Source organism: Melopsittacus undulatus, chromosome 5 (genome assembly GCF_012275295.1).
Source record: "Melopsittacus undulatus isolate bMelUnd1 chromosome 5, bMelUnd1.mat.Z, whole genome shotgun sequence".
Lineage (NCBI taxonomy): Eukaryota > Metazoa > Chordata > Aves > Psittaciformes > Psittaculidae > Melopsittacus > Melopsittacus undulatus.
Genome location: NC_047531.1, coordinates 77,739,463 through 77,750,308, shown reverse-complemented (window position 1 = coordinate 77,750,308; position 10,846 = coordinate 77,739,463). Strand labels below are relative to the sequence as shown.

Genomic DNA, 10,846 nt, shown 5'->3' with positions numbered 1-10,846 from the left:
AAATCCTACACTAAATTACATGTTCACCCCATTTGACTTCAGCTATGTATGGCTGTAAAGTAGCAGCACAGAAGGCAGGCAGCATGATCCATATGCTGAGAACTTTCATCTTCTAAAGAGCCCTCACTGTAAATAACACAAATCTACCTGCAAGAAGTCCCCTCCAAGACAAAGCCTCAGTGAGGCAGCTCACCCTTACCACAAAGAGGATACCACTCCTTAAGCTCAACCACCTTAGAGTTTTTCAAACAGAAATTGGCACACTGAAAATAAGTATTTTGCAAGAGACCATTGCCATCGCAGTACAAGCACTTGGACTGAGATACAACAATGCAATATTCTTCTGAGTTCATTAGTGCAAGTTTCCACATGTGAACCCCACACGGAATGCTGCACATGAAAAAATGTAAACAACAGAGAAGTTTCTAATTCTCATCGGCGTGCCAGCCTCAACACCCCCCGCCCCGACACTCCCACCCTCCCCCCTTCATATAAATGGTTTCGAGTTCCCTTATGGTTAACAATACTCTCCCCAACATCCACCCTGCTGGAGAACACAAACAAGCTTCTTCACCAGCAAGGAAGAGCCAGAAGAACAGCTACCACGTTTCCTAGATACCTAGAATGAAGCTGGGCAGAAACACCACTTAGTATGTCAGATCCAGAGATCAACTGTGATAGCCTGGAAACCACCAAGGCTTTTTAAAGTTCCCTCAGGTATCTTGGACTACTAGGAAGACCCTTTACTACAGCTGGAATCCCAATGCCATGGTTTTCCTTGGAGCTGAAACCAAGTGAGACTCCAGTAGTCCACATGAGCGGCAGCAAGAATCACTTGTCACTAATTCTGTCCACAGCATGAATTAAAGCCCATGCCACAAATTCAGATTATTTCTCTTTTGAGTTGAAACTGGCTGGGAAACAAGCAACAGAGAACAATAAAGCCCAAATGGCACCTCTGAGAAGTTGTTAAACCCCTGCAGCCCAAAGGCTAGGAGGCAGAAGCTCCTCAGTACCTTTGTCTTGAAAGAGACAAAAAGGGCTAGTCTTTGAAGGCACCAAGCACCTGCAATGGATTTGATGTCAACAGGAGGTGCAAATGCAAAATGCCATCTAAGATCAGGTATACTGTGAGCTCCACTACAGTCAAAGCAAATTGAAAACACTGCGCTGGAGTCAAAGAGGAGTTAATAATATCCTAGGTTGCCCCCTCAACCTATACAAATAATGTTTTCATTTGATTATATACTCTCCCTGTCAAAATTACCATGGTGAGGTTGACGGGAGAAGGGGCTAAATATGATAACATACAAAAATAGAGATGCGAATATAAAATGGTTTGGTTAAGAGTATCTTAAAATTTGACATTCACAGCGGTTAATACGAAAGTATTAAACTTACACCATGCAAAAGAGGAGGTATGTCAAAATCATACTGAGAAAAACCGGCTTTACCTAACACAGAGAAATCATGAGCAGTTAATACAGCACAGGAACCCCTTCCAATGATCAAAACATCCATTTTTCTTTTTATGGACAGTTGCTCCACTGAAAGTTAAATGCTTCCTTACTAGGAAAAAAATAATATATATATATTTATATATATGATTTGTATACTGTGGTATCAATATACACTGAAAGTACTGCAAGGATATATTATTCATTTACAGTAAAACTAACAATCCATGGTTAAATTTATAGTTTATAAATATGCTGTCTATATTATATGTGGTATAAAAATATTTGACATTTTGTGGGCACTAGGTCAAAATAAGGTTTTCTTTTTTTAAGGGACTAAAAATCATCATTCAGGTATATGCATATTACCCTTGTCAATTACGTGAAAATCGTACTGACCTGGTACAAAACAGAATCCCACCGTGTTGGCAAAGTGAAGAAGATCATGTATAGCATGATACTCTCTGCATGACAAGGCTAATCAGGATAAAAACCAGAATTTACAGCAGCCCAGTTCTAGCAGTACTTTAAATAAGGATATCATGATTTAAAGTGACACAGGCAGGAGAAAAGGATGCAGAAAAGATGGGAAAAGCTCAACAGGAGAAAAAAAAAGCAAACTTTAAAATATACCCAACAAAAAAATCATTGACATTCCAGAAGCAAGGAGAGAGCTCTAAATGCTCTAGTTTGGTAAATGCATTACGGAAAAACAGAGATGTATTCATTTAAAAAGCATGTGACTCTTTTTCTGGATTCACTGCTACGATTGCTGTATTCCTGTAGAAAACAAAGCCCTTTGTGTAAGGTTAATATCTGTCCTGACTGCGTTTTCAAGTTTAACTTCAGTTGCTGGCCCTCTGCAGTTAACATAGAGGTTATTTGGCTACTTCCAAGTATCTATGGTATGCTGCTCTGAGGCGGACATTTTTATTCTTAATTAAACATTTTTGGTATTGACAAACCCCACATATCACCTCGCTGGACAAGTAACACATCCCGGTCCTTCCATTTCCTTATGTGCTCAGTCACTTCACTGGATTAAGGCATGTTTTTGTGTTCCACTTGCAAAAATAAAACCTTTTTGTACAAATGTCTGGGTTCTTTTATACAAAAATTTTTCTTCTTATGGCACAAGCAGCAGTTGCTGTTTAAGAAAATATATAAATATCCTTTTTTTCTTATTCTTCTGTACAAATATCTTCAGTTTTCCTCCACCCCATGTAATAACATTTAACTGTACACTGTCCTACCTCATCCTTCGCCGAGAGCTCCCTCCCCCCTCCCCAGTAGAACAGTTTGTATTTACACTTTCACAGCGGAGGCAGACGATGGGGTGGGGGGGCTCCCCCTCATGAGGAGTCCGTGCATGGGGACGGCGGTGGTGGGTAGAGGTGGTGGGAGTAGCTCCGCTCCGTGTACGGGGAAGGTGGGCAGCTCTCGTAGTTCTCCTCCGCCGACAGGTACTGGCTGCGGGGGGTGGGTGGTGGGGGGACGGGCTCCGAGTCATAGTTCAAGTCACTGGTGTAGCCCTTGGCCGTGGCTGCCGTGACCCTTCGGCTGGGGGCATAGTCACTGTCACAGACATCCGTGCTGCAGGGTGTAGTGGGAGGTGCAAAGTGACGGTAGCTGTAAGGCCTGTAGCTGCAGTGGGGAGATGCATGGGAGAAGAGTCAGTGTACAGAAAGACTGGGCATTTAAAGCAATGCACTCCTGAGCAAGTGAGCATGGATAAGCCAAGGTGGAAACAGAGTGGGTCAGCCTCTGCAGGAGGTACACAGCATCATGTTCTTCTCTCCCTCTTACACTTAACTCCTCTGCAGAAGGCCCACCTCTACACTACCACGGCAGTCAAACTACAGCAACTAGTGAAAGGGATGATAATTATCAATTATCTGTGGACAACAGGCTCCCTAAGGACTTACTTTAAGTAGAAGTTGCTCCTAAGACAGTGGGGCAGGAAGGGCATAGAGGTGTGCATGTGAAACAACTGTGTTGCAATTATATGGACAAGATAGCCTGTTTCCATAATGCAATTTATGATACTTCCAAACCCAGATAGGGACACATAGGCACATTCACAGCAGTCAGGAGAATCACTTGCCTGGGATGGAATTCCCAAAGGCTGCTACCACAAAATAATTTTTAAAATAAGCCCAAGACAGTTTAAATAAAACAAACCAGAAAAAGAGGTGCTTGGCAGCTACAACTACCACCATTACAGTCAGTTGTTGGGGGTGGGTGGGCATGCAGCTCCTTTATATTCAAGTCAGAATGTCAGGAAAGATGGGAAAAGCAGAAGCAGCAAGGCCAGAGTTTATTTTTGGGTAGGGAAGCATTCAGAAAACATTCAACCCTATTCGACATCCCAAATTCCATTTATAATACAAAAAGTCCTATTAGCTAACCAGCAATGAGTGTGATTTCAAGCTGGTGCCAAAATTTGGGTTTCTTTCATTAGAAAATTACTCATCATTTTAAAAGATTTTTCATATGGCTGCAAGGGATCATTATAAACATCTGGTCTGACCTTCTGCACAACAGAGTCTATATTTTCTGCTAATGGAGAAGAGATGTCTTATCAGCCCCAGAGACCTCATTATCCAAAGGCCCCCAAAGGCTCTTGTGTTAGGGAGGCATTTTTTTCAATAGACAAATGGAGTGCTCTCTTCTTATTGACTAGATCTTCTAGTGATTTGGGAGGAGAACCTTTACACCCTTGGGTAGTAGGTGTCTCTTTCTTTATTTCTGGTAATTAGTTACAAAATGATAATGCACTCTAGCATCTTACAGGGAGGGTAAGAAAGATACATTCAAGTCAACAGAGATAAAGCTTGCGTGCCCATACATATATGTCAGATAAAATAAGCAAAAGGTTAGCAACCTTTTTCAGACAGTAACCCTTAAGTGTCTAAGTAGAACTTCTGTGCTTTACCTAGGCCTTAATATTGTTACTTCTGACTTACTAGTCTATATATTGCCACATTTCCTCCACATGGTGTTTGCCTATCATTTCTGATAACTCTGTAAGAAATTATTTATAACAGAAGGCTAAAAAAAGGCAGGGCTAACTCAAAGGTAAGTATTTATGGCTCAAAGTTATCATGGTACCAGGTTTCTTTTGGCATTTAGCTAATTTTGTGATGAGTGTTGTCATTCCCCCTAAACCAATACACCCAAAAGGTGTACCACTAACCCACCTCCTGCACAATTTACCTCTGCACTTACATACATGCTTCAGTGAAGCAATATGTGTGAACCCATTCAAGCATCTGTTTTAGTGCTTGCAGAATTAGGGCTTTTGATTGCAATTCTTCTGGAGCAGAGGCTCCCTTTCTTCTGCATTTTCTCTACTAACTGCTTTGATCCTGAAGGATGCTGTTGTACTAGTAATTACCTGTAGGATCTGTGAGTGGATGGGCTGTTTGAAGAATACCCGAATTCCATGGTATAATGTGAACGTTCGGTAGCTGGTGATGGTGGTGGGTTCAAAATCTAAGGGGGAAGAAAATCAAAAAAAGCACAGTTAAAAACAAAAAAGGAGACAAGAAAATGCCAGTTTATAAATTTTAGTGCTGTTTAGTAGGAACCTAAAGTTAAGAACTGCATGCATAGCCCCTCCCAACACACAGGTTTTTTCTTCTGCTTAATTCTCAGTTCTTTAACAGACACTGGAGATGCTGCTTGTTACCATTCCCACAGAAGCTATTACTAAGCTCTTCTAAAAGAACGCTGAGTGCTGTTGCTATTTTGACATACCTAGTGCTAAAAAGTGAAGTTGAATCTAGCTGTTCAATACTATATTGTCACTAGGGATACCACTGCACTAGGCAAACTGGCAGATGTCTGTTCCCGCTAGCTGTACTCCCCAGGTATTATGCTGTTTATAGCACTTGCAGTGTGCTGTTGAGACACATATTTTTTCCCTGCACAAACAGTATTGTGATTAATATAAAGATGCAACATGATGCAGTGATTCTCAGAACTGAAACACAGTTTTCAGCTGTCACTGACCAAGCATGTAACCTTAACACTTGATAGTGGCTTGGGAACTTCATATAAAAATATCTAAAACACCACAGATTCTAGAAGTAAAGAGACAGGGAGCCCTCTAGGGCTGCTACCAATTTCTATGTAGCATCAAGTGCAGCACACTATCCATTTGTGATTGGAGGAATGCTACGGAGTTGCAAGACACTTGTTCATTTAGCTGTCACTTGCAAGACACGTGACACAAAACTTCATTTTAATTCCTTGAAAGGTCTACACAGAACCAGCCATAGTTTTACCTCCAGAGGCACATGGCAGAGTATAATGAAAGGAGATCACTCTGCCAGAGATGCTCAGCTTTTATAGGGATTTTTTTATCTCCCCTGACATTCAGTCTAATATCTTATTCAGGCACTGATCTCTCAACTTTTTAAAATTAACAGAAAATTCCTATACTGTTTTGGAAAAAGACAATTTCCCTCTCCTTTTCCTTTGAAAATCACTCACTCCGTATTCCAAAGAGTTTATTAAGATAGAAAGTTTAAACAAAACATTCATCTGTCAATTAATTATTCTCAGAAACACTTTGTCACTTTCTTGAAAGTTCTGAAAGGTCTATGAATAATAGAATGACTTACTGGAGGAAAGTAAGTGCCTTTGGTACTTGAAGAACTACTGGAAGAGGCTCCAGTGACATGGGCCCTGTCGTAGGGTGGCCCGCTGCTCCCTCCCATGATGCTGAGGGAGCTGATCACAGATTTACCTCGAGACATCCCTGAAGAACAAAGATGGATGTCAATATGCAATTCTTTGAAGCAAACAGAAAAGAAAGCTTAAAAATGATCTAGAGGATAACAGCAGTATAAGCACAACTCCTAAAACCAAAATGAATCATCTCAGTATTAAGAGCAAATTCAGTGCTCCTTGATGGACAACTGGAATGAAGACTGTCAGGGAATAAGCACAGAATCATAGAATAGTTAGTGTTGGAAAGGACCTTAAGATTATCAGTTCCAATCCCCCTGTATGTTGGGTTTGTGTTTCAGCTACTCAACTGCGGGACTTGGCACTGAGCTAACCCAGAGAAACAGATTTCTTTCACTTGAATGGCTGGAAAAGACTTCAGAGAACGGGCATTCAGGCACTATTTCTGTGCCTCAGAATAAAACATGAAACTGACTCTGGCTACCTCAACTGAGCAACTGAAATATGTGTTAGAAGAGAGGGTTTGTGTTCTTTCATTTTGACACCGTTAAGTGAGCTTTTGCTACTGGACTGAAGCGTGCTGGCAGACAGTCCAAGCAGGAAATGGAGAGGTATGCCACTGTGCTCGAAGTAATGGTGAGGATTCTGCTCAAGGATACTTTATGAAAGCAGGTTATCACAGAAAGTAAAGAAATTTGGTGTATTACTTTAACCCTATTAATAGCCTCACAGAACCTCTGTGCTCTGACTGGAACCTGCTGGATCCAAAGCCACAATACATATTGAATCAATATATACAGAAGCAGTGCATATAAATGATGTGCAACATTGCAGTTAAGTCTTACTTTTCAAACATTAGTATCCTCATGTGCTTCGACTGGTGTTGGAAACATCATCATCAAAAGAAATAAGGTGAGACCACAGTTAGCACTGGTCATTACAGACTTTACAAGAAGTTTCACAAGGATACAGACCCAGTCTACAAATCTAATGAGAACGATTACATAATGTTTGAAGTCCTATGAATATAACTCTGTGTAGCTTCACCCTGCACTGTCATTGCACTTTGCTGATGCTGTAATAGTCAAAAAATAGGCTGCTTTAGTGGCAAAAGAACTCCAATGGTATGTGTACCTATTTGATCATAGAATTACCTAGGTTGGAAAAGACCTTAAAGATCACCAAGTCCAACTGTTATCCCATGACTGCCAAGACCACCACTAAACCATGTCACAGAGGGCCTCATCTACACGGTTTTTGAACACTTCAGGGATGGTTACTCCACCACATTCCTGGGCAGCCTGCTCCTGGGGCAGCATTTGCAGCCTTATAGGCCTCAGCATTGCTAAGTTCTGCATATTTGGATATAATACTATATTGTTAAACAGTCTTGTAGTTCTGCTAAGTATCTGAAGGCTCATGATTAGCATAGGTAGAATAGCAGTTCATTTTTATAAGGAAGGATGGTGACCACCCTTGACAGTCCTGGCTTCCAACAGCTTCCAAGAGTTATGCATCTGGAATGGATGTTTCCTGTGCTTTCATGCATAGTATCCTCACCTACAACTACGTGGTGCCAAAGAGTAGGACAAAGATAACACCATTTACTTACCAGGAAGAGACCCTGACAAAGAGCTTGGGTGAGGCACATAACCAAGAGGTACAGAGGCTGGTCCATGCACCACATAATCATTGGTCATTGTTTCCCCATCTCCCTTCATACGTGGGCACAGCACCCTCTGGCAGATGAAGTACATTGCTCCAACCACAAAAACTGTAAGGATCACACCAATGATGGAGCCTATAGTGTTGTTGGGCTGTGGCGCGGGCTCCTCTGTTGTGTCTAAAAGCAAAAACGAAAATCAGGCCACGTAAGTTAATGCAACAGCTTCATGTACCAACATCAGTTTTACTGACATCTTTCAACACAGGAAAAAATAAAAGCCTCCTCTTCTGCAGGCAGACAACAGCTTTCAAATTAATATGTGGGAGGAGCAAACAGGCACTGGGGCAGATCTGTTTAAAGACTGAGTGTCCATAAGGAGAGCTACCTATGCTCATGGATGACCTCCACACATGCAGAGAGGTTTTTGAATCACAAATTATAGGAAATATACAGTACATGCATATGCAATAATGCATATGCAGTACATACAGGGGGTAATAAACCAGGTCGCTACCTTGCTTCCTGCTGACAGGCAGGGCTATCCTTTGAACTTGATGAACAAGACCTGTAACCATGACTCCAAATGGCACTCTGCTGGAGACTCCAGTTAAGCTTTTTCTTGTCATTAAAGACAATGACAACTATTTTTTATGTTGCACCTTATCACATAAGCACCTAGTTTATCACGCAGTGTAACAGAGTGGCACTGCCTTTTCTCAACTGTGTAATGTTCACTTATGCTGAACACCAGAAGTGATGCATCAATGATAAATTTTGGGGGTTTGCTGCTATTTATTAAACTACCTAACATATTCCACATCTGACCCACACCGATGGTTACAGATATAGCTGAGCATCAGCATTATACAGCCAATTCTTATGAGGAATCTGTGTCTGAAATGATTATTCAATAGTCAAAACGAGTGGCTTTCCTGACAATACCAATTCTAAGCAGTGATATTTCTGGGAATAAATGACAACCCCCTGCCTGTGCTTCACGAATTTGACAAGAAAAGCAGACTTTAAAGTATTTTCCTGTTCCAGTCAGTGTTTTACATCTTATCCATTACTGAAAGTCTTTTCCTCAACACATTTTCTTCTCCCTGAACACCAAACCCACATTTTAACCAGCTTGTCACAGTCTAAAGAGATAAGTAAACAGACTTCTGATCATAGTGGAAGGGGGACAGTGACAACTGCAGTCTTACTGTGGGTGGGCTAGTTTTTCATCATCTGCTACAAAACTAGCAAATATGTGAACTGTAATAAAGATAACTATATATGTCTGTGATAATGTCACTAATGACTTGATAGCATAACAGAACATCTCCTATTACTCCTTCTTAAGTTTAAGGGCCCAACTCTGGCTTTGCATTTTCAAGTTATGTGTGTGTCAACCATGATACACAGATCTCTGGCACAAGAAGAGATGTCCCTATTTACAATTTCTTTTAAAGCATCAACCATGAAAATGAATTTTCAAGTTGCAATTGCAGTGGTTTTCTTGCAGAGCCCTGGAGATTTCAAGGTAGGGGACATGACACGTTACAAAGCATAAATCAAGATCAGAATTACATCTTTTAGAAGGCTTACTCTATAAACAGAGTGCTCCCCTGATTCTAAAACCACCTGCTATTAATTCTCTGGATGAGCAAAACATGAAGCAGAGCAGTTATGTATGAAAGCCTCATGCAGCTAGATTTTTTATTAACACTATTCCAATTCAGCATACTAACAGCTTATAGGAAAACAAACCTTTTATTTCTTTTACAAGTGTAAAAAGGTAAGTGGGAAAATTGTCAGCCTGCCCTGCCTCAGAATACTAGTCTTTCTGTTATTCCTATTCCAGCATGTTATGCATTAATTGCATGACAGCAGGTATAAACAGCATTCATTATGGAGTAATTAATTCAGGCTGGTTGGCAGAATAAAACCTAACTCATAGAGTAGGTAAGAAACAAATTTTGGATGCTGCAATCAAGTCTCTAGTCTCAGGCTTTACACTTACAGCATCCTTGCTCATCTGAGCTGTCACTGCAGTCCAGGTTGTGATCACATTTCTTGCTTTTCCCGATGCACTGCCCACTGGCACAGCGGAACTGATCAGTTAAACAAAGCACTGGAAAGAGAACCTCACAAGTCAGTATCAAAGACTTCTACTCCTTAAAATGACTAAGAAAACAAGATACCAAAGCATGCAATCAGTATCTTGGGTAAGCTTAGCCTGCTGCGAGCTTCATTTCTTAAAGTAGCCAGTGGCACATGAAGTTCTTCATGCCAACCATGCACAAAAGTGATTCAGTGTTCTGCTGGGGATATTGCACAGTGGGTACCTGGGTCCTCACTGCCTGTATACAGTAAGGACACTACAAGATAAGGCTACCTTAACTAAAATAACTCAGAAGCAGAAGGCTACTGAGAACACAGGTGCTTATGCCAGGACATGGCTGTTGCAAAATTACTATAACAATCTCCAACTCCAAGCATTTACTGTAATATAAGGAAGAAGAATTAAGTTATTAAAAACAAATCTGTCAAACCATGATGATAAAATTGTTTAAGAATATAAATGTGGTTTCTTAATGTCCTTGTATTCTTCCTGTAAACCAGAAAACTCCTTGATCAGGAGACAATATATTTCACTTGACATCATGTTTTGAAAATGCAGTGAAAGACAGGAGATAAAACTGGAGCTTTGCCAGTATGCTCAAAAATAAACCACCACTCTGGGAAAAAGGGTGCTGCAGGCAAGGTGGTGGCTGCTGTTGTTTATACATCTTTTTGCCTCCTGTTTCTCATAGAAGGCAGAAATTCCTTCTGATTTCAGTTGAATTAAGCAGTTAAAGTAAAGGCTTTTCTGTAATCAACTTGAATACTCTGAATAACAGGGCCACTTTGAAGGTGATAAACAGCCTCTCGTCTGGTAAATCCAATCACTGAATGGCAACTGGGAAGCTAACTTGCACAATGTATTTTGAAATGTCAGCATCTCATTTGGCTAACAATCACTTTTCATCACACAGGAAGT

General features: G+C 40.8%; 1 protein-coding gene across 1 annotated transcript in view; it reads right to left on the bottom strand.

Moving 5' to 3' along the window:
• Positions 1-500: 500 nt before the first annotated feature.
• The window catches only part of LRP6 (LDL receptor related protein 6), a 122,690-nt gene continuing 112,344 nt past the window's right edge, over positions 501-10,846 (bottom strand). The window contains exons 19-23 of the mRNA XM_034063295.1: positions 9,827-9,937; positions 7,765-7,995; positions 6,086-6,222; positions 4,855-4,952; positions 501-3,101 (exon numbers count right to left, since the gene is read on the bottom strand). Of these exons, the coding sequence (XP_033919186.1) occupies positions 2,810-3,101; positions 4,855-4,952; positions 6,086-6,222; positions 7,765-7,995; positions 9,827-9,937 (869 nt within the window). The 3' untranslated portion in view covers positions 501-2,809. The remainder of the gene's footprint in view (positions 3,102-4,854; positions 4,953-6,085; positions 6,223-7,764; positions 7,996-9,826; positions 9,938-10,846) is intronic.